General features: G+C 43.2%; 1 protein-coding gene across 4 annotated transcripts in view; it reads left to right on the forward strand.

Annotated features, from left to right (window-relative positions):
* The window catches only part of neo1a (neogenin 1a), a 159,805-nt gene that overhangs the window by 125,527 nt on the left and 9,356 nt on the right, over nt 1-24,922 (forward strand). For all 4 annotated transcript variants that reach the window (XM_084541004.1, XM_084541005.1, XM_084541006.1 and 1 more), the window contains exons 9-18: nt 2,161-2,315; nt 4,461-4,609; nt 6,568-6,706; nt 7,077-7,126; nt 10,194-10,338; nt 12,315-12,425; nt 12,528-12,722; nt 15,098-15,193; nt 19,185-19,417; nt 23,682-23,820. In XM_084541004.1, the coding sequence (XP_084397130.1) occupies nt 2,161-2,315; nt 4,461-4,609; nt 6,568-6,706; nt 7,077-7,126; nt 10,194-10,338; nt 12,315-12,425; nt 12,528-12,722; nt 15,098-15,193; nt 19,185-19,417; nt 23,682-23,820 (1,412 nt within the window). The remainder of the gene's footprint in view (nt 1-2,160; nt 2,316-4,460; nt 4,610-6,567; nt 6,707-7,076; nt 7,127-10,193; nt 10,339-12,314; nt 12,426-12,527; nt 12,723-15,097; nt 15,194-19,184; nt 19,418-23,681; nt 23,821-24,922) is intronic.

The following is a 24,922-nucleotide window of genomic DNA, read 5'->3' on the forward strand; positions in this document are numbered from 1 at the left end:
TACCTTCTAACGCTGAGGTATTAACACCCGAGAAACAAAGCTGTTCAAACGCCGTCATTTCACTCTTTCAAGTAGCACTGTCCTAAATTCCTTCATGTGTTGAGGATTTACTGTTTCTGACTGAGAATTTAGTGTGTAGAGCGAGAGCGTAGTCCTCCTTTTTAGGAAAAAAGCTTTTCAGAAGTGGTCTGACACAGTGTTGTTTTACTCAGAACCAGGTACGCAAATGGAAATATTTTTATACCACACCAATATTTACTAAGTTGTCTGAAACCAGATATCCTGGTCCAGCTGTGGACAGATGAGCAAATGAAACTCTTTTTCCTTTTCTAAAAAATAAAACACTTATATTCAAAATAAGACCAAACTAATCCAGCGTATACATATTAAAATGTATAGCCAGATGTTTGTATATTAAAATGAACAGATGTTGAACATAATCACACTCTGATTACTACACGGACTATTAAACTTTATATCAGTGATTATTTTTCCACCTGTAAAGTCTCTACCATGTATGATCTTCTAGGAATAATTAATTTTGTACTGTCTAAAAATGAGAAAACTCGTAAACAAACCTTGTAAACATAGGTTTAAATGTTCCACTTCCATATTCACATATACACTATATTACCAAAAGTATTCGCTCACCTGCCTTTACTCATTCTATGAACTGAAGTGCCATCCCATTCCTAACTCATAGAATTCAATATGATGTCGGTCCACCTTTTGCAGCTATTACAGCTTCAACTCTTCTGGGAAGACTGTCCACAAGGTTGAGGAGAGTGTTTATAGGAATTTTTGACCATTCTTCCAAAAGCGCATTGGTGAGGTCACACACTGATGTTGGTCGAGAAGGCCTGGCTCTCAGTCTCCGCTCTAATTCATCCCAAAGGTGTTCTATCGGGTTCAGGTCAGGACTCTGTGCAGGCCAGTCAAGTTCATCCACACCAGACTCTGTCATCCACGTCTTTATGGACCTTGCTTTGTGCACTGGTGCACAGTCATGTTGGAAGAGGAAGGGGCCCGCTCCAAACTGTTCCCACAAGGTTGGGAGCATGGAATTGTCCAAAATGTTTTGGTATCCTGAAGCATTCAATGTTCCTTTCACTGGAACTAAGGGGCCAAGCCCAGCTCCTGAAAAACAACCCCATACCATAATTCCTCCTCCACCAAATTTCACAGTTGGCACCAATGCAATCTGAAATGTACCGTTCTCCTGGCAACCTCCAAACCCAGACTCGTCCATCAGATTGCCAGATGGAAAAGCGTGATTCATCACTCCAGAGAACGCGTCTCCACTGCTCTAGAGGCCAGTGGCGGCGTGCTTTACACCATTGCATCCGACGCCTTGCATTGCACTTGGTGATGTGTGGCTTGGCTGCAGCTGCTCGGCCATGGAAACCCATTCCATGAAGCTCTCTGCGTACTGTACTTGGGCTAATCTGAAGGTCACATGAAGTTTGTAGCTCTGTAGCAATTGACTGTGCAGAAAGTCGGCGACCTCTTTGCACTATGCGCTTCAGCATCCGCTGACCCCTCTCCGTCACTTTACGTGGCCTACCACTTCGTGGCTGAGTTGCTGTTTTTCCCAAACGCTTCCATTTTGTTATAATAGAGCTGACAGTTGACTGTGGAATATTTAGGAGCGAGGAAATTTCACGACTGGATTTGTTGCACAAGTGGCATCCTATGACAGTTCCACGCTGGAATTCACTGAGCTCCTGAGAGCGGCCCATTCTTTCACAAATGTCTTGTTTCACAGTCTGCATGCCTGAGTGCTTGAATTTATACACCTGGGGCCAGGCCAAGTGATTAGAACACCTGATTCTGATCATTTGAATGGGTGAGCGAATACTTTTGGTAATATAGTGTAGCTGAGAACAAATTAATAAAACATCATCATATTATAATTGGTTAAAATGATAAAAACTGCAATTTAACCAGATAAAACTTCAATATTAAGCCAAAATTGACCAACTTCTACGTAATTCAAAACGTACAAGCATGCACTGGATCATTTTTTTGTTGTCAGTTTGCCGATCCATCACGTGGAAAATCTTAATTTATGAAACGATAGCTTTCCACAAACAAATGACAAATAGACACTGAAATATTCCGTTGCTTGTCCGTCTGTGTGTGTGTGTGTGTCCACATCAGGGAGCGAGTAGTAAACACCAGCCGTCCCGGGGAGATGCAGGTCACCATCCAGAACCTCATGCCAGACACCAAATATCGCTTCAGGGTTGTGGCTCACAACAGCAACGGTCCCGGCGAGAGCTCTGCGGTCCTCAAAGTGGCCACCCAAGCTGAAGGTAACTCACAAACGCACACACAAACGCTCATTCATGTGTGTGCTCGGTAAACAGGACACATAAACTCCCGCCAGTTTGTTGGAAACATGCTCACACTGGCACACCGAGGCAAACAGGATGCACTCAAACGCAGCACACAAATAAACGTCCACACAAACAAATATTCACTCACATGCAGCGTACGCTCACTTCAAACACCCAATCTCCTCTCCACACACACACACACAGGCTCACACAGAGGAGGCTGTTTAGTGTTGTGCGTTAAGGCAGACCACCCAACAGCAGAGCGGCGTTTTCTCCTTATAATCCGCTTCTTGTTTCCTCCCCAACATTCACTGTAAGCCCTCTGTGTGCATCACTTTAAACCTACCTGAGCGAGGAATGTCTGAAATTAGTATTCAGGCTTCCAACGCTGTACCGAGGTGCTAAAGAGGAGCTTATTAGCATTTTTTTGACTGGAGAGGTTCTCCTCTTCTCTGGAAGTGTAAGCCTCCGCGTGGCCCGACATCCCTCAGATTCACCCATATTTGAAAGTGCCGTGAAGGGGATTTCCCAGCCCACTGTCGGACTGGACATCCCTCTCCTCCTGGCTGGCATACAGCTCCGTCACTGTCACTTTGTAGGTCAGCTGCTGTTTCCCTACCCGTGTCCTTGGTTGGAGGGCGGACGAATCGGCACACACAAATACACACACTACACTTTAATGCCTGCCAGCAGGAGCCCAGCCACCCACGGGGATGGCGGCGAGGGCGGCCTGCACCTGTACAGTACGTCTCTGTTGTTTGTGTGTGTGTGTGTGTGTGTGTGTGCGCACCTTTAGTGTAGGAGCATGCCACGAATCGGAGCTTAAACTGTTGACCCACATCTTAGTGCCAAGCACGCTGCCCTGTTTCAGTTCTCCTCAGAGACTGGCTCTGTGTGCACACCCGCCCACACACACACCTTTAACATCTGTGCACGCTGACAAATGGGAGCTTCTTTCATTCTGTCAGGAACACCTGCAGCTAAAGCTTACAAGATATATACAGTATATACTATCTGAGTCTGAGAGCCGGCACTTTAACCTCAGAGTCACTGTGTCATTTTGAATCCAGCCTGTTCAGAAACAACTAATGTCACTGCTCATATATTTGGACAGAGTGCGTATAGATTATATACACTCCTATATTATTACAGCAGTGATTCATATGTTTGAAGTTGCTTTAATTTAGGGTTTTCACATTTAAATTCAATGAGTGTATTCATCCATAGTCTCCTATGTTCACTGTTTATATAGAGTGATTTGCATAAATTAAAATGTTTACTGTATGTTAATTAAGTTTATCATCCGTCAGATCTTATTTACGGTTATATGCACTATACTACCACTTCAAAAGTATAAAAACATCTTATATGTGTGCTTCAATAGACTTCACATTCAAGATGGACATTCCTGCCCTTCTCCTTTTATCTTAAAAGAAATATATACACCGATCAGGCATAACATTATGACTAATCCTAATAATGTGTAGGTCGGCCTCGTGTCTCCAAATCAGTTGTGACTCATCAGAGAATGGACATGGGCCTTCTGAGTGTGGGGTCCTATAGGTTGAGGGGAGGGGTCTCTGTGGACCATCCCACAGATACTTGGATCAGTTTGGGATCTAGTGAATTTGCTATGGGGTGGGGGTGCCCAGTCTGGTCTAGCTGGGTGGTACATGTCTAAGTAACAGCCACATGAATGAATGCCTGGCCTAAAAGTTTCCCAGCAGAACATTGAATTGTCACAAGATGGTCAATGTTATTTACTTCTCCTGTTAGTGGTCATAATGTTATGCCTGATTGGTGTATAACAACATGGTATGAAGCCAGTGGTGGCCAAGTGGCTACCACAGTGAAGAGCAGCCAGAGGCCAGCGCTGGTGGAATGCAAGACACTGAATGTTTTTATTGAAGTTCACCTTCAGTTTGTTTGTCACCGCGTGAAATAGCAAGAAAGTCTACATGGCTGGTAGCCGAGACCAGAGGGGATAGTTTTGGTCTCAAACCATCTACAGACGCCTTGTGGTTCACAGTGTCTGCTAACACAGTGAAATGTCGCCTTGAAGTAGCCAAGAATATGTTTCGGGGTTTATTTGATGATTTTCTAATTTCTGCCTTTCACCAGTCCAAGTGCCCGGCCCGGCTCCAAACCTGCAGGCAGTGTCCAACTCCCCGACCTCTGTTTCTCTCAGCTGGGAGAAACCGCTCACTGGTAACGGAGAGATCCTCACCTACAAGTTGTACTACGCAGACAAAAGCACCGGCAACGAACAGGTAGGACGTCACCTTCGCTGCCCGGAGTCACTTCAGCAAAGACGACATGACTTTGAATTCATTTTGAAAGTTTTCAGGCATCTGAGACAGTAACAGGTGCCACTAGCTGCAGAATGAACGTCATCTTAATCTGCAAGATTATCAACCAGCGATATCATTTTATCTTATTTATTGAAACAGATTTTAAGATTAAACACACACAAGATGCACACCTAATCCCAATCAATCCAAAGGTTTTCAGAATCCGCTGAATTTGTCTCTCCATCCTATTTATTTTTCATTTCTTCAACCCACATAATCCTCCACATTAGGCTCCTCTGTCTTCAGCTGTTTTCTGGTAATAACTTTTTTTTTTTTTATTTGCAGCTGACATAATCTTAAACTTTTGTCTCCAGAGCCTGTAAGTCTTGACGTGTAACGCCTCAGTCGTAAAGGGAACTTCCACCCATACAAATGCATTGCATACATTTCTTTATGTCCACCAATGAAATGTGATAACCGCTCCACATTTCCTCCACGATCTTCTGTCTCGATTTACCTTTTGTGCCAGTGTTTGAAAAATATTTCATTTGTGTCCTACCAGCACAATATAAGCCTCTTTCTTCCACTTTTCTATCAGAACAACAACAGAAAAACAAGCTTGAAGTAAAAAAGACATTAAACTGTAATAGAAAAGAAATTGTAGTAGAGAGAAATGGAATAAACTGATAAAGCGGAAAAAAAAATTCTTAAAGACCAACATTTTTAAACCGAAATCAAAAGATGACATTGATAAGAGATGCGTAGTATTTCTGGCATTTCAAGGTTTTCTTGCGCGTTTTGACTTCTTTTTTTATTAAATTCTTCTCTCTGCTAACACTCACAGTAAAAGGAGAAGTTGCGTAGGTGGCTGACGCTTGATTTAGCAGCGTTTGAGGTAAAGAAGTCCTAATCGTTCGCCTGGACTCTTTGTGCAGCGTTTTGGTTGCATTCTTGATTAATCGTCTCACTAAAAGAGGCTTGTGTTGTGCTAAAAAGGAAGCAGCTATGATTCATTCAGTTCTTCTCTGCAGCACTAACTCTGTCGCAAGAGTGGAGTCTAGCTGCTTAGACACTGAGTCGAGCCCGGCAGTAGCAGCGTGCAGGCCAGTGAGGCATTAAAAAGCCTTTAATATGATAATGGATGAAACGTCAGCCGGTGCATTGAGTAACGATGCCTCAGCTCCCTGGAGGAGAGAGCCAGAGATGAGGTGAAAAAGGCAGGAGATGAAGAGCAAGAAAGATGAGGTGGACGAAAGAGACAGAACTCGGATGAAGCTAGAAAAAGACGCCCTTTCGCAAAATATGAAAGGGCAGAGGGAAGTCGGGAGACGACATGCGATGCGTCTCCAGGGGTGATGCGGTCGCAGGTCTGGCCGTCTGACCCGAGTCCAGAGATTACGGTTGGACCGCTCAGGAAGAAAGATTAGATTTCCTCGAAGTCTCTCCTCTTCACTCAGAATGTCACAAGGAAAGGGCTGAATGCAAATGAGCTTGACGTAATTGGGCATGTGCCAGCGTGCCCGATTCGTGGAGCAAGAAGTCGTAATCACAGAAAGCACAAATTGTGCCTCGGCGGAAGATGACATTTTTACACCAAATTACAAACAGAAATGTTAGTGTGATGAAATGATGAAACCAGGCTTATAGCTGTTGGAACTGTCTTAAATGTAGCATGTTCGTGCCAGTGACACACTTGAATGCTGAAATTACACGCTGAAACGTTAGTCTGCGTTTGCCAGCCTGTCTTTTTTTTTTTTTTGCTGGTAATCCTCTGAGGAATAAAACAACTCCTTTTCATATGATCTTTACATCATCTAAGAGCATTTACTAATTTTTCAGTTCAGATTAAAATCAGGCATGTTTTATTCAGAAAAGCTTCAGACGTGTGGCCTTTGCATTCTGTCTGTTCACAAATGAGTTGTGTTTCTTTCTTGCAGGACATCGAGATCGATGGTCAGTCCCACACCATGACTGGGCTGAAGAAGAACACGGAGTACAGTTTCCGTGTGGTGGCCAACAACAGGCACGGCTCGGGTGTTTCCACCGAGGACATCACCGTTCGCACGCTGTCTGACGGTCAGTTGATAGATGAGGTGTAAATCTGCCAAGACTGCTTTTAGCACCACTCAATGTGTGTAAAGTGATGGATGTGCGTGTAACGTCTTCTGCAGCATGCTCTAAACGTGTACCAGCAAGGCAGATTGTTGCATCATGACCTAATTGTTTCTTTGCTATAAATTAAAGCAGCTATTTGCTGTGTGATAGTGTATGCATGCCTGTTGTGTGCAGACAACAGTCTAAAACCTAAAAGTTATCAATTTAATGAGTTGCAATCCACATAATTGAGCTCAATTTACGCAAAACCTACCATTCATTTGGATTCACTACCTTAAATTAGATGCCTGTGTTTGTTTACACTCTATAAAATCTCTTTTCTTCTTCACAGTACCAAGCGCCCCACCTCAGAACCTGACTGTGGAGGTCCAGAACTCAAAGGTGAGACATGTTCTGACTCACATCCTTCTACTGTTAACATACTGTTGCAGGCCGAATTCATGTGCAGTAAATACACCAATCAACCACAACATTAAAACCACTGACACGCACAAAATCGGTTTAGGAACAACTAAAAAGTGAAATAAAGAACAGCACAAGGTGTTGACCTGGCCTCCAAATTCACTAGATCCCAAACTGATCAAGTATCTGTGAGATGATCCACAGAGGCCCCTCCCTTCAACCCAAAGGCTCCCACTAACAACATCCTGTTGCCAGACACCACAGGACACCCTCAGAAGGGCAATGTCCAGTCTCCAATGAGTCAGAACTATTTTGGATTCACAAGCGAGACCTACACAATATTAGGAAGGTGGTCATAATGTTATGCCCTATTGGTGTATAACATCCAGCCTGCTCACATCCATAGCAGTCCAGCAAATTTTAATCTTACCTCAAAGATGCAACAGAACAACCTTCTCACTGTCACCTCTCATTATTGCTGTAATTGTTGCCCTGTCCTGTCGTCTGTAATCTCTTAGTACCTCAGTCAGGTGACGCGTCTTCCACTGTGCAAAGAATTGTGGGTCAAAATAGCCACAAAGGCACGCTAGCTTACATACAGCAATGCAGAATGTGTCTATTGCAGCATCGGCAACAACTTATACATACAACAAAAACAAATGCACCTAAACTTCCCAAAGCCCGTCTCTTTTCCTGTCCAGCGTGTGCAGCTGCTTCATCAAATCCACACTCGGCTCAATCAGACACACAAACAGTTGAACAGATACTTAGCCTGTGCACCTTTATTGCTCCATGTGACGAGCTGCGTCACTGGGCCTGTTGCCCCAGCCGGTTAAGAGGTTGTGTGAACTTTCATCGATCTTCTCGTCGGCAGGAGACCCGCCTGTCAGAAGGTTTTATCCTCAGCGTCTCTCCACCTGTACGGGATCTGGCACAGAAGCTAACAGACCGAATGCATGCGGGTGCGCTAAAAAAAAGGATTCTCAAGTCCAAGTGACTGGTCATTTGAGAATCTAGTTTACTAGTTGAAAACCTGTGTTAAACCTGAAAAGTGGACATTATTAGTTATGCACAGCTGTTGTTTTGTCACGGTTTGACCTACTTTCAGTTTCACCTGCAAACACACTTTTAAAATTAAAAGCTCACTCAACTAAATTAACTCGTTTGACACAGACATGTGGACGTCTTTGAACGTATAAGCTGCCAAATCAATGTTTATCGTGATGCAGCGCCGCCCTAGCTAGCCTGGGACACAGGATGAATAGATTTAGTTGTTCGAAACCAAGATCTCCTTGATCTTGATTGAATTTCTCCTCGGATCCCTGGATAACTGGATCAAATCTGTCACAGCCGAGGCAACGGCTCACGTTGTCTCTCGCTCTTTTTAAGTTTCATTGTTAAATCCGATTTATTACAGTTAAACATACTGTAGCTCTTGCGTGACACTCTTGATTAGATTTGGCTGCCGAGGTGTACTGCTAGCTTCACAACAGGCTCCTGATTAAAAGAGGAAGCGTTCCTTGGCTGCCTACCGGTTTAACCATTTGATCTTCAAACACAGAGCTGTAGGCCTGTTTGTTGTGTGTTTCCACTCGAGTCATGGATTAAATCTTTTTTTATTTTTATTTTTTTATTTTTTTACAAAAGCTGTTCTCTCTCATGATTCGTCGTGAGACAGCTAAAAGAAGAAGATGGGGAGAAAACCTCGGGCTGCTTGGATTGACTACAAAAACAGCGGCCGGCACTTTTAGCCCTTTGCTGGTCGATTCAGAGCGAGAGTGAGAGGGGGGAAAAAAAAAAAAAACTGACAGACAATCCTATCACACACTCCCAGCTTGAGTGAAGAGCTGGCCACCCATGCTGTGGGATACTCGGCTGAGATTTGCGGGGAGGGAACACTCTCATGCTAATTTTAAGGGTAAAATGAAGAGGGCTCACTCTGTGGAAATGGCAGGGATTGTTTTGTGAATGGACAGCTGTCCCTCAGCACTTAGACCCAGACAGACCGATTTAAAACTGTGAAACAAACATCTGGCATCCTTTAATCCCAAACATAATTGAAATAATTCTTCTTTTTTTCCCCCCTTTGTTGTAATTGTGTCTATTGCTTAATGTTAACAGTCTTAAGACAATGATAATATGTAGATACAAAGCGTTTGTGTAGTTCAGTCAAAAACACTTATTAGCATGCGTTTCATATTCTGTCTCCTCTTCTTCTCGTCAAGCAGAACCTCACATCTTTTGCCTGCATGGTTTTTGTGATTTTACATCACCCCTTTTTTCCCTTTCGTTATCCAGCTTCACAACTTCCCGTGTGATTTCACCAAAAAAGTCAATTAAACAGGTTTTCCTGATTAGGCAGAGGAAGGGAGAAGAGCAACAGACATAACGAGCTGGGGCCGATAGTGTAATAAGAAAAATGGGAATAATTGAACACACTTAACACAAATTTAATTTGTGCGATTCCCTTGACTCAGCTGGGGAGGAGCACGCCTGTGCCCCGCGCATGTATTCAGGCTTTTGTGCATCAGTGTGACAGTGGGAAAGCGTTAATTAACTCTTCTCCCACGCTGGGCTACCCCCCACCTATCTCTTTTAAACACACACACACACACAAAAACTCAGATGCATATATCCCACAACAGAGCGGGGTGAGCTTTAGCTAAAGTCGTGCATTCATCTCGCCGCCTCGGTGTCTCTGCAGGCTTAACGTGACCACACCTCGCTCATCAGGACTCCTCCTCCTGCGATGCATGTTTATTTCTTCCTCATGTGTGAATTTGCGCAGCGTCACTCGTGCTCAGAGGGGTGTTTGTTTTTGTGGGAGGCCTCCTATTTGCGCCGCTGTCAAGAAGAGGGATGAAGGGGGTTTCTGTGCTTTCTAGCTAATAAAATAGCCAACCTGCAGAGGTACCTATGTCAAGGTGTGGAAAGGTGCTATCTGCTAAACCTTGAGGTCACCCTTACAGCTTTACAGCCCATTTGAGCTAAATATGGCATTTAGTTTCATCTAACTCATGGTCAACTTCTTTTTTTCCCCTCTCAGAGCATCATGCTCCGGTGGCAGCCCCCACCCCTCAATGGCCAGAACGGAGAGATCACCGGCTACAAGATCCGATACCGGAAAGGATCGCGGAGGAGTGAAGCGGCCGAGACCACTGGAGGCACCCAGCTGTACAAGCTCATTGACGGTAACGGCTTTGCACTTAGCTCAGCTCTAACAGCCAAACTCCTTAACGTTCAGTAAATCCCACGACTAATTTTGAGACGAAGATAGAAACAAACTTTGTTGCTTCCAGCTGCAGTTTCTCAGAGAGACTTTCCAGTGATTTATTACCGTGTGGAGGTGGAGGTGGAGGTATAGGCTCGGTTCAGACCGAGCAATTCACATCCTCCAGTTTGTGTCAAGATCCAGAAGAGTACTTTGCTGCTCTTATTTGGTTTCTTATGTGGGCAGACTCTGACACGGTCCCTGTGATAGATTGCAGGATTGCATCCCGTGTGTTCCCTGCCACTCACCCAGCAAGGTTCAGAATCAATCTGCCCACAACCCTAAACAAGTAGGTTACAGATGATTGATGTCATATCTTTAACCTTCATCTCCGCTGTAAAGAACGATCATTTCAATTATACACCATCTACAGCTAAAAATAGAAATCTCCCTGCATGGGTAAATGCTGAAAGACGAGTTAAACATGGAGTCAAAGAGAATGTTTAAGTCGTATCTGAATATATAAGGATACAGAAGTCAGATCATACGGCTGTGATCATGACCACAGCAGTAAAGGGGAAAGAACCGGCATTTACTAAATACGTATAAAAGCATCCCTTTCATTGTGTCCCCAATGTGTCGTGGGGAGTATTCACACTTGTCTTTAGAGCTGTCCGCTCGGATCATACGGCGTGTGGAGTGATGCCAAGTGTGAACAAGCCTATAAAAATAGTGATAACAATGTGATTGATTTGTGCTGGTGAAGTCCGTGGACGGACTCCAGCTCTTCTCTACACGCACATTTTGACACGAGAGTTCATTTTAAAATTATTTTGTTCTATTTTGATGCTTCAGTGTCAGCCGCTTGACGTGCTACAACATTTATTTAAAGTCTCCGTCTCGAGACTTAAGACGTCTCCGAGTTGTCGTATTGAGCTAGTCTGTCTGTAGGTCTGTTTGTTTACGTCTGAAACACATCTGAGTACTCTGAGAAGGAGTTACACGTCTTACTGTACCCTGACGTTACCCGCTGCTACCGCCGAAGTATGCACAATATCACCAGAGAGACACAGCAATGGTGATTAATATTAGATGGTGTCTCAGCAACTTTCAAGTGGCCCGGCCTCACGCTGCGCTCTGCATCAAAGAGAATATACACTTAAAAGTTGATTTTCGTGGGGGGGTGAAACAGAGGGGTGTTTGTTGGTTCAGAAGGGTTTTAGAAGGAGATGTTGTAGCCTTGGAGGCATGGATGGTTAGGCAGTCTTCAGAAGCTAGCCCCGAAGGGGTAGCCCAGAATACTTGGTACAGGGGGGAAAAGACTACAGGATTAGCATGTAGCGTGCAAACGGAACAATGTGACGATGATGAAAAACGGTACAGCAAATTAATACAGCAACACACCATTTGTCAGCAGGCGTTCCCCCTCGTCTTCTCTGCATACCAAAGCCGGCACCCAGCGGTGATGCAGCTCTTTCTGAAGGAGACGTTGCTCTAAAATATGAATGAACTCTGAAGTCTTGTTCTGCACTTTTTAGCCCCTTCTACTTTTTGTGTTGCATACTATTACACACTTCTCTAATTAAGTCTTCTTATCGCATTTATTATTTTTTTTCCAACCCGGCAAATCTTAAAAAAAATAAATCAGTCACTTCGATGATATTGAGTGGAAAAGAAAGTTAATTGCACCCCAGCAACGTTCACTTGATCCTTTCGCTGAGCAGGCTTATAGATTTTCTCCTCAAACTATGCAGAGAACTATCGGGCATCCATTTAAAGTATTTCTGCTCTCAAAATATTTACTATCTGCGACTCGAAACCCCAATTGAGCAACTAAGTGGAGAGCGCCAGTGATGTTATAAAATAAAACCAAGCCTGAGAATGTGAGGGGGGTTTTTATTGCTGCTTGAGGATTCAGTTCAGACGGTCCAGATACTACTTGTGGTTCCTGTTCAGGTCTGGAGCGCGGGACAGAGTACTCCTTCCGGGTGTCGGCCATGACGGTGAACGGCACAGGACCGGCCACCGAGTGGACCACGTCTGAGACGTTTGAGAGCGACTTGGACGGTAGAAGCACCTGCTTTACTCAGTTCATTAATCATTTTCATGAATTAATTACCAGATTTTAAGAACCTTTTTTTTGTTTTTTTCATGCTTTCCTTACACCAGAATCCCGCGTCCCGGATCAACCCAGCTCGCTGCATGTCCGGCCCCTCGTCAACAGCATCGTGGTTAGCTGGACGCCACCGGAGAACCAGGACATCGTCGTGCGCGGTTACACCATCGGCTATGGCATCGGCAGTCCCCACGCTCAGACCATCAAAGTCGACTACAAGCAGCGCTACTACACAATCGAGAACCTCGGTAAGAACATTCATCCCGATCTGGGACATGATCTATCAAATAACTAATCAGTTATTTATGTGGCCCGTGGGACTTGTTTTTGCCCTACAGGAAATGTAAACATTTAAGGCTTGGAAATATAAATGTGATGTAATCTGATTGGATGCACTATACACTACTTTTAATTACTTATGAGCACAAACACTAGGAAGCAATTCGTCTGTACCCCACAGTGAGTATTTAGAGAATTAATGAGATCTTCTCCAGCGCACGCCTTAGTCGCTAATTACACAGATTGGCCTAATGGGGACACAATAATTGTGGGTCATGATAATATTTGAATAAAACAAACTGATTTTGGTTGTTGTTTGCTCATTAAAATGTTCGAGCGCCGTTTCCGTTCAACCTTTGAGAAACTGACACAACTTGTGTAGTTAATACTGTAATATTTGGTTTTAAAAAAAAAAAGAAAAAGTGCTGATAGTTTGAGTGATTTTGTTCTGTTGACAAGCAAAACATGCAGTTACAGATTTAGTCTCGCGTGAAGAAACATTTTCGTCCAGACCGAACACCGGATCAGTCCAGACTGAGGCTACATCACGTTATAAATACATTTCCTGTTGATTAATGAGTGGCTGGTGATGTTGTAGCTGCAAATTATCATCCCTGATGAATGTGGTTTTAATGCGCCTTATTTCCCTATCATTGACATTGTTGTCATGGCGACCTAACTGCTGGAGAGAGTGCGGCGTTGCTGCCGCGTCGCCTGCAAATTATTCAGCGGCTTTCAGGGAGCTGTGCTTTTTTTTCCTTAATTACCTTGGGGTCAGAAACGACAGATTCCACTTTTACAAAGCGCTTGATTTAGCTGTTATTTATCATTATTACTACCGTGAATGTGAATAATAAGATTAGGAAAACAGATGAAAAGTAGCAACTGTCGTTTTAATGCCTGTTTATGTCAGCAAACCTCAGAAATGAATAATGGGCGTTTGGTGCATTTTACTCGGCTGATTTGTTCTTCAGCATCACAAAGGTTATTCTCCGATCTTTGAGTCGCTGTAAATGAAGTGAATCATTTTGGTGATGGAAATTACCAACTCATTCTCACGCATGAGTCATACACCAGTAATGAAGATGAAGATCCAGAAAAATTTAAATGCAATGGCAATTTGTCAGTATTTTGTCAGACCTTGCATTAAGATCCGATCTGAGCTATCCTATGGCAAGTGACCAGCTTTAGCTACGTGTGTTCAGAGCTGGTATAAACATGTGTCTCCAAAAGCGTCTCTGAATCCGATCTCAGTTTTCTGTATGCAAATAAACTCAGACATCATCTGGGGTGCAGTAGAATGTTTTAACAGCGGCCGTCTCTGATGGATCTCTGCCACTGCTCCAGAACCGAGAACAGCGCTGTTTGTTGTGTACAGTTAGGGTTAGGGTTAGTAACTTATTATTAATTATCTCCGCCCTCACACTAGTTACACCTGCACAAAACTCAGATTATAAATCAAACCCTGGATTTAGATTTATTTATTATTTAGTTAGTTAACAGCTACAAGGACAGAATATTTTAAAAGGCTCTCATTACTAATGAACAAACACCACTTACGGTGATTTTTCTTTTTCAGGCAATCATTTATAATAGCCATGAATGAATGCATTGCTATTATAAATGCAGTCAGTGATCAGCGATGTCAGTGCCTCCTGGGGGTGTTCACACCTGTCTTTAACGTTATGAGACCACCCAGATCTGATCTTAATGCAAGGTCTGAACAGGCCCTTAGAGACGCTCGAAAAAATTCACACATCATGTTTTCAGAGGAGCTCATGTCGTATTTGTCTCCCTCTGGTTCCCCCTCTGGTTCCCCCTCTGGTTTACACCCTGCCCCAAGGAATGTAATGTATTTTGACTATCTTTAGCTATAGTTTATATTAATAAAAGTTATAAGTGAGTTAATTCCAAGTTTTCTTGTTATTGTTAATAATTTCTGACCCCCGACCTCTAATTAAACAGACTTCTGAGTAGTGAGTTGGAGAACTGCTTTCCTATTGTGCCCATCATGTTGGTTTTTCTCTTATCTGGTTTTATTAATGGCATAATTGATGTCCATCAATATGCTGCGGTAAAATAAAGTGTCGAGAAGTGGATTAAGAGTTTAAAATATAATCTTAGGAAATGGGGAGTTTGACTGAAGGAATTGTTGCCACATATCTGCGCATGCATAATTGAAGTCTTCATTACAATCACAGTAAGAGGAATTATTGTGTTCAAATACTCACACTCCGCTAATATTGCAATTATGAGCTGAGAGTCTCGAGAGTTTGGGATTGATTAGATGCCTGCGCCAGTTTATCTCACCGCCTCCTCTCTTCTGGTGTCTTTCTTCTCACAGACCCCAGCTCCCACTACGTGATCACGCTGAAGGCCTTCAATAACGTGGGCGAGGGGATCCCCGTGTACGAGAGCGCCATCACCAGACCGCAGTCAGGTAGGAGCTCGAACGCATCGGCTCGTAAACCCGCTCTTCCTCTCCCAGTGGGGGGAAAAAAAATGGTGGATCTAATTTTGATACGCTGGAAAGTAAGACTTCAGTAGCTGTAGTCATAAACTCAAAACCCATTAGTAGTCTCGTCTCGTGATCACACACATGTAGGGGGTCCTCCTTTGACTGACATTTTACTCCGCTTTCCTCTAACGTGACATCATTATCAGACTGAATGTGTCTCGACTCCAAATTACCAGGGAGATAATGGGTCATCGGAGTGTCTCGCTGCTCTAATTAACTCTCTCCTTCACGAGCCCTGGTGTACTCGATAACCGTCAAATTTTGCCCCAAGATTACCAAGCGTTATATTACAGCACAGGGGCCAAGCCTCTCATTTACTGAAACAGATACTCTGGAAAATATGCCCAGAATTGTTATTTAAAAATGCACAATCCAGCTGTTTCTTTTAGCTCATTGCAAGTTTTCTTTAATAGATTCTTATGAAAAATGTTGTTGATGATCTTATCAGTATTGACCTCAGATCTCCAGTATCAGTTGGGCTCCGTCTCTGTTCTCTCTGCAGTAGAAGATGAAACAGCTTTATTGCGTTAACAAAAGAAATCAAATGTTTGACTACAAGCCAGATGCTACATAATTCCTTAAGCCTCAGATCACAACTCCGCTCACAATCATCACAACTCAAGACTTGATCCACTTTGCTCGACAAATTATCTTAAACCGCGAAACGACGCCGGTTAGACTGCGTGTCAGCCGAGTTCACACAGTTCGTGTGACGGTGTCAGAAGACAGCCAGCCCATGCTCCCCGGGGTGTCGCAGAATGTGGGCTGCACCCACACCCCCCCTCCTTACTCCCACCTCCCCGCTCAGCCTTGATCACTCCGGTTTGTCTCCGCCGCAGCACAATTGCACCGCCGACTTTGAGAGGGGAGGGATGCTGGATGACATGAATCACGTCAACGCGCTTCGAGGCGGCGGGGCGGGTACTGTCATACTGTACGCAATCTATGAAGCTATCGTTCCTTCACATCCTCACACACACACACACGGGGCTGCACACATGCAGACCCCCCGTGGTGGCTTTGGCAACCCTTCGTCAGATCCAAACGTTTCCTCTCAAAGCAGAACCAAAGCCCACCACCATCGTCTGCTGCCTGCTGAATCCTCGGGGGCGCGTTCCCTTCCTGCCAGTTTGTTCAAGTCGGGATTAAAAAGATGAGCTGACCTACATAGTACTTTTACTTTTGAAAACTTGGTGAACTTAGTCTGAGAGAGTGCGCGTCTGAATACTTTATAATAATATGGCGTCTCGACTTAAAAGCAGGAAATGGGGTATTTCATCCATAAGTGCAACAGTGTTTTTTTACGAGGGCGAGTCGGCCTCTTTCCTGCAACACATTCTCCTTGTAAATACTGAAGACTGTTTTCTTCCAAGCTGGGTAAAGAATTTCACGGCTTGCACGCCACTCCTAAACCTCAGAGCCTCTCCACAACCACATGAATGAATCTTCATAATGCGCACACATGCTCTCTGGCTCAGTCTGAGGGCAGCTGTGTACAAAGAGGTGTCAAACGGAGCGAGGAGGAGAGTAAAGCATCAACAAGTGGTCGAGGAGGAGCGTAAACTCAGGTGTTTTGACCTTTTTTTTTTCTTAACATCGGTCGCAACTAAACCAAGAACAGAAGCAGGAGCGGTGAAACCGGCAGCCATGAGGCCATCTTGAAGCATTTATCCTTCAATATGTTGACCAGGAGCTTCCTGTTGGAGCCCCTCAGAGACACAACACTCTGCTTTATGGGGTGCAATGGGCAGGGACCTTACGAGTGACTCAAACAAACAAAGTGGCCTTCGTGCAAGCACATATACATACTGTCACTAAACAGACAATAAAGCCAAAGCATGCAAAGAAACCACACAGTTAGTGAGGCCTGAGCTGAGTTTTGGAGGGCTCTTTAATTGTTTACCCAGTTTGTCAAAATGAAAGTATATAAAGTTTTTCTACTATTTCTGCTGACATAGCTTTCCCTTTACTAGCTCTAATTATTTAGTTTGCTCTTATTTGATTTATATAGATTTATGCTTTGAGTAATGACATATTAACACCGATCAGGCATAACATTATAACCACTGACTGGAGAAATTAAGATTCATAAAACTTGATTTCTCCCCGGGGGCAAATAAAGAAAGGAATAAATAACGTCTTGTGACAATACAACGTTCTGCTGGTAAACTTTTGGACCTGGCATTCGTGTGGATGTTACTTAGACATGTACCACCCACCTAGACCAGACACAGGCACCCCCACCCCATAGCAATGACGCTTTAGGAACAACTCAAAAATACATGAAGAATAGCACAAGGTGTTGACCTGGCCTCCAAATTCACTAGATCCCAAAATGGTGCCAACCCAACACTCACCTGTAATTAGAGGAAGTTGTTCAGTTTAACTCCAGACTCGAGGTTTGAACAGGGGTGAAACTTTTTTGGGGAGAGATCTTGTGAGTGGCTGATACATCCCACAGAGGTTCCTAATAAAAACCTAAGCTCCCCGCCACTCATTGAGAACTGAAGAAACCGCTGATGAGACGTCTTCAAGAAAACCCAAACAAGTCCACCTGCCTTCTGAGAATCTTAGCAGACGTAAACAGCATGCCTCAATATGAATATTTAAATCTTAAGTCGGCATCCTGTCTCATATAATCCACTGATTATTTACTATTTCTTCACGAGGAGAGTCTAGGAGATTCGACATATCAGTGTAAAGGCTTTATGATTCTAAAAAAATGAATACTACTGCATATTCTATGGATATGGTTCACCATAATTCCTTCCTGTGTCGGTAGGCATGCTCCCTTTAAAGGGGAGAGATTTGCAGTTTTGTTCTTGTAAGCTAGAGCGGCCGGTCACTGGGGTGGTTTAAGAGACTCTAAAAAGGGACACATGCAAGAAGAATTGCGCGCTTTACTGTAATTTCATACAGCACAGGAATTAAATTTAAAAATGCATAAAGTAGTTCACAAACACGCAGAGTAATAAACGTTAGGTTAAAAGAGAACAGCTGTAAATCTGTTTTAAACTAAACCGGATTCTTCATTTCTGTATATCTGTTAGAGGATTATTACAATCATAGCGTCAGTACAGGAGTGATTCATTTTAGTCATTAGTCACAAAGACCGAGCTCTGCCTTTCACCGCCTGCTTTTTAAGTCGCAACGACGCGCACACATCCAGCCACGTCCACCACTTGTTTATGACCCGCCGCTCTTCTACGCCGGCGAGCTCCACACTTAAAGCCTCAATTTTCTTCTTCCTGCAGTTCTCAAGGACATAATGTGCCTTGTCGACATCCACCCCGCAAAGACGGAAATATCCAAGGGCGCCTTTGTGCGTTCTCCCGCTTTACATTGAGTTGTCGTGAAAAAGCTCCACGATGTAAACATTTGTAAATGCATTTGCCGTTTTTTCCCTTCTCTTTCAACAATATTGGGTCAACGCATTAATATGTAAATGAGATGTTGGCTGTAGGATTGTGGGTACCTGCCTTCACTCTAGTTTTCCATTTGCTGTAATCTTCTCTGATGAATAGAGTGTCTCCTCCTCTCTTCCTGTAGTGCCACAGTAACTATTGATAAAACACTTTGCATTGTACTGTAGCTTCTGTTTAGCAACCAAGTCTGTAGATACGTCTTATTATAGAGGTCAGTGTCTGTTTTTCTAATAGAATCTTCTCTCTCTTTCTTTTCACCCTCCCAATCCCTTCCTTGCTCTTACATTTTTCCTCCTCGTACCCTTGTTGCTGTCCTCCATTATTATTAACACATTAACCTTATTTTCCCCTTCGTCCCTCCCTGCATCTCGTTTTTGTTTTTTTCCTACGCCCACTGTCTGGTCCACCACGCCATGCTTGTCGTTATGTTTTAATTTTGGTCATTTTAATTGGTGTGCATGCATGCGGTTATACTGCCTGACGTGCAGACCCCATAGACCCCGATGTTGATCTGTACGAACTCTTCCATGCTCCATACACCCCAGTACCAGACCCTTCTCCCATGATGCCTCCTGTGGGTGTTCAGGCCTCTGTGCTGAGCCACGACACCATCAAGGTGACCTGGGCCGACAACTCACTGCCCAAGAACCAAAAGATCACAGATAACCGCTACTACACGGTGCGATGGAAGACCAACATCCCTGCCAACACCAAAGTCAAGGTGAGAGATTGTTTTTTCTTTTATTCGGGAAGCTTTATAAATATGTTTGGATTTAAACTTTTACACTCTTTGCTGTGAAATACACTCAAGAACTCACATCAAACTATAGTGATATAAACGGCTTTATTTAATACAGTACGATTTCTGTGTGTATTTTAGTCTGGGGGGGGGGGGGGGTGCATCATCCCTTCAGGCCTTCACTTACCAGAGAGATGTATTGATGTGCTGAAAATAAAAAGAAATGTCATACGAGGGTATACAACAAAGTATTCCCACCGCAGCTCAGGGGCAGCATAATGTGTCTATTTCTGCCCGAGTAATAATCTATTTTCATTCACCCTGTGAAGCACTGTGAAGAGAAATGAATGCTCTGCACTCTTATGTTTTAATGAATGGTGTAACACGCTGGCTTCCTCCAGACATTATTTTACGGAGTTAGTGACAGTTGTCAGGATTGAGTATCAACAATATATTCTTTTTATATATTTTTTTTTACCAGCTCTGTGTTATCTTTGGTTACAATAATCTAAACACAACAAAAAGGGCAGCGGGTGTATTTGTCTCGCCAAGATCAGTTGTGATCTGATCGCGTCGTTCGCAAGACAAAGATTAGAAGGGGACACAAATACCGTCTGTTACCTCGCTGTGATGTCAGGAAGTGATTCACTCTCAGAAGATCGTTGCATTTGTTGATAGGTCAACGGCCTGTGGTTATCGCGGTGATTCAGTTGTTGCCTGCAGCTGCTGTGGGCTTTTCTAGTAACACACATTCTGTTTGGAGAATTAACTGCATTATAAAATATAAAAAAATATATATATAAAAACCAAACACAGTCCGGACACTAAATAAATTATTACCTGCATGCATCGTTTCCTGTGAATCCCTCATGTATCGGCCCTAAAGCAAACAAACAGCACACAGCTATTTTGGATTGATCAGGTAATCGATAAAGTTAAAATAAAGCAGATTTAGACAAATGCACATAAAAAAATATATATAAATAATAATAATAATAATAGCTTGGACTTATATAGCGCCTTTCATAGTACCCAAGGTCGCTTAACAATGGGGGGGACTATGAATGTCAAAAATTGAGTTTAATACAAATTACAGTTTGCAACAATATAGAACAGTAGAAGTCGTAAATCCTTTACATTTGAAGTTAAAACATTTGACTTCCTAAATGAGAAGGTCCTGTGTTCGAATCCATGGGCCGACTGGGCCTTTCTGTGTGGAGTTTACATGTTCTCCCTGTGTCTGCGTGGGTTCTCTCCAGGTACTCCGGCTTCCTCCCACCATCCAAAGACATGCTCATTAGATTAATTGGTGATTCTAAATTGGCCGTAGGTGTGAATGTGAGTGTGAATGGTTGCCTGTCTCTGTGTGACCTGTCCAGGGTGTACCCCGCCTCTCGCCACGATGACAGCTGGGATAGGCTCCAGCAGACCCCACGACCCTTAACAGGACTAAGCGGTTACAGAAGATGAATTAATGAATGAACTTCCTAAATGACACGATAATAAGAATGCGCTATAGTTGTTTAATTTCTGCTGATTGGGTGTTTAATATAGTTCCGAGAAAGGTCATTACTTAATGAGTGATTTAAATATTTGATTCATCTTGAGATTCATCCTCTGATTCCTGATCTGCAGCTCACTCATGAGGATTACTCATCTCCAGACAATGTAGTGCAGTGGATGCGCATGCATGCGTGCTCTTGGCTTCATGCATGTGTGCAGACCTGTGACCGAGCAGAGCTCCGATAAAGGCCCGAGTTCACTGATAAATTATTCAACAAGGACAAAACAAACTGAGAGGGCGTAGATCTGACGGCGCATTCTCAGCGGTCGCGTCTTGTAGAGATGCAGCCGCCCCGGCTCTTTGCCAGTCGTCGGCCTTGAAGCGCAAGCCTGTCATTTGTCTGTGGAGATTTACGGTTTGTTGTTACTTAGAGTACAGTAAAATAGGAGAGAGAGGCAGTACGTCATTGTGCCGTTTTGCAACAAATTCATTAATGCAAAGAAAATCCACAACTACGTGGTGAACACTGCTCAGCCAGCTGCCATGAGTGGATTCTCAAATTGGGTTGATTCTCGCGCTGTGACAGTAATTAAAGAGTCGCACACGCTCATTATGTTTCTGTCCCATTAACGAAATCCAATATATTAACAAGTCTATTAGAGCAGCTCTTGTTGTATTTATGTAAGCACGGCTATACTGGAGGGGTATAACCAGCAGCGACGCCTTAATGCCTCTCTCAGAGCGAGTCTGGCCAGACAGGCTTGTTACATTATTGAAGGCACGACCGCTCTCAAACTGTTTCCAAAGAAGAGAGTGTTTTCTTCCTCTATCCCACTGACCTCTGCGTGACAGCCCCCAACGGAGAACTGCACTTTTGTCATAGCACGCAACGTTTATAGATGGGACGGCGGCGAAACTGACTCACTGCGGCTTCAACTCTCACTGAGCTAAAGCTTTTTTTCTTCTTTTTTTTTAAGATGGTTACATAACTCAGGGTTTTAATGTGTTGATGTGGTACTTGTCTCTTCTCAGTTTTAGTGCTTATGTGTGATGGCTGCTATATTCTTGCTCAGGCGCCGTACACAGTCTGTTTGGTACCCCTAGCTAAAAATAAAACAATCTCTGTAAGTAGCTTCTTCTCTTCTGAATGACTGGTGGAGACGTTTTTATTATATCTGTTGTCGGTGCCCACCTGAAACTCACATGATTATTATATTCATCTACAATTAGAGGATGTTGTTGCACTTTTTTTTTACAATTAGGCCTTCTCTAACATCTCATTAATGTGAGAGAACCACTAATCCTTAGGTTTCACAGTGTTATCAGACAAAACAAGATATTTTAATACCACATTATAAGGCTTAAGGAAATTCCGATGGGTATCGGTGGGTGGCGATCAAAGCCGTCGTTGTTAAATTAAAAACATACATAATTCACTCAGTTTCGACAATTTCATTAAATACTCCAACCTTGGCACTTAAATTTAAATGTCTCCACCGTATGAGTCTGCCGATTTTAATGCTTTCATTACTAGACTTCAGCGCGCCGCCGTTAAAACACAAAATACATCAGAAGGAAACTGCAGAATGAGACGCTGCAAGGCTTCCTCTTCACAAACTGCATTTTCAATTAAAGGCCCGACTCCTTGGAACTCACTCCCTGCCGGTTTAAAGCAGATCTTAAAATGTTTTCTGCAACAACGAAGTCCCGGTTTAAGTCTGGCAACCATAACAGGAGTCATTACTTACATGTATAAGCTCACGTTAAGAAAGCTTTAAACTGGTTTTCTATTATTTGTTTGTTGCAGAGTGCTGCCATTTATATTGTTGTTATACCCATAGACTGTATATAAATATGGACAATGCGTCCCCATTTCCTTGCATTGGCCAAACTGACGCTATTTTCCCTGGGATATAGGTGCCATCTTGTGAGTTCAAAGTCAGAGTCTGCGCAGGGCGGTCTGAGATTGGAGCCACATTATCGATGACCACCAGACTCACTCGCGCTTTCAATTAATTAATGCTGCGCTCTGCTCTACCTCCACTAATTACAAAGAAATGTTGGATTATACACTGTACTTACTTTTTTTCTCCAACTCTTAAGGTCCTATGGGGCCGCTTCATGGAGCGGTTGGCATGGCAACTTGTACTACCTAAAACAAATTAGAAAAATGGACAATTGCGTATGCATCACTATTATATTAACTACCTAAAATGACTGAAACTACCCTTGAAAAAAACATGTATTTGATGTGTATTTTAGTGTTTTGGTTCAGCCCAAGTCCCATCCACTAACATGGAGGGGGAGGAGCTTATGACCTATACTGCATCCAGTCACCAGGGGGAGCTCTAGTTGCTTTGGCTTCACTTTAGAGGAGCTGTTTGTACGTCAATCTTTATACGGTCTATGATTACAGCCATCAAAGGACCAGTATTAAAAACTATTTCGTGGCTACAAACCTGTACTGTATGCATAGGACATGAATATTGGACGTTGCTTCTGCAGTTGTCATTGTACCCCTGTATTTCCTTCTTTTAAATAAACAAATACATTTTTTTCTCACAATTTATACTAAAATATTAATGTATTAATAATCATTAGACCAATTAAATAAAAGGAAGTTATTAGGAATTCATTAGGAAGTGGTCGACAAAATACTTTCATCTCCCTGGAGCATTTGTTGATTCTTCCATCGTGCAAAGTGATGACTCTTGTTTTCCGTGTTCGCCCGCCTCTCCCCAGATGGCCAACACGACCAGCCTGAGCCACATGGTGACGGGCCTGAAGCCCAACACGCTGTACGAGTTCTCCGTCATGGTGACCAAGGGCCGCCGCACCAGCACGTGGAGCATGACAGCCCAGGGCACCACCTTTGAGACCAGTAGGAGCACTACTATCACGCATGCAGACACATAATAATTGTGCATCAACACACACCCCTTGGTACATAATCACAAAGACGCAAACGACAACGCATGCAGGGCGATGAGCCCCTGGCTGGCTGAGAGTAACATTTGACTTTTTGCAGCCCTAATGGAAGGAGGGGACACACCGGAGAAAATTGAGGCTGTCCCTGCACAGTATAATATGAGCCAGTTAATAAGACAGGTATTTATTAATAGATCTCTCATTAACTAAGTCAAATTGGGTAAACCAGCCGCAAATTTGGTGACTGCAGATGTTAATTTTAGCTCTGCCCCGCTGTTCAGTAAGTCAGACTAACCACGCTTCAATGCAAAATACGCAATCAGATAATAATAATAATAATAATAATAATAACAATAAATTTCGTGTTAAAACAAACTATTTGTTCACATTTCTTTCTTGATTTGCAGACCCACGGCCAGGTGTCTCAGCCTGAGGAGCAATAGAGCCACAAACCAACCAAGACCTGACTCTTTTACGGGCTCTGACTAGTAGAACAAAATGCGTTTTGTGTGGCTTATTGATTCTTTCCCGACTCATTACTTTAAACTTGGGCGGGCACAAGTTCTTGTTACCTTATGAATTGGCACAGTATCTGTGAGATGACAATAAAAGATTGCTGTTCCCCACACCTGAGTCAGCTGGATCCAAACAAATGAATTGACTATATATCCGTGTTAAAATTACTCACGGTGTCACCGCGCCGACGTGTAGCTGTTTTCGTCTCCTATCCTGCATTGAGCGTGTACTATCCCCTGCGTGTTTGTTTAACGCGGCTGCACACTTAATTTTAAAGTGGCATTTTTGAGCTGAAAGATGCTTCAAGATTAACCTGACGTTAGAAGTAATTTTAAAGATTTATTTGACTTATAAGAAGACGTGGAACTGTTTTCTAAAAAGTCAGTATTTATCTCAGCCCAGCCAGGAGTTTGCCTCTCATGTGAGTAAATGGATGGTATCTGCAAGGTCATAAACACACGCACACACAAACAAATGTACTGTGTAAAGACAGCTTATTATATACTGGCACATACACATAATAAACTATGCCCTTTTGA

Source organism: Chelon labrosus (genome assembly GCF_963514085.1).
Source record: "Chelon labrosus genome assembly, chromosome: 3".
In the NCBI taxonomy this organism is placed as follows: Eukaryota; Metazoa; Chordata; class Actinopteri; order Mugiliformes; family Mugilidae; genus Chelon; species Chelon labrosus.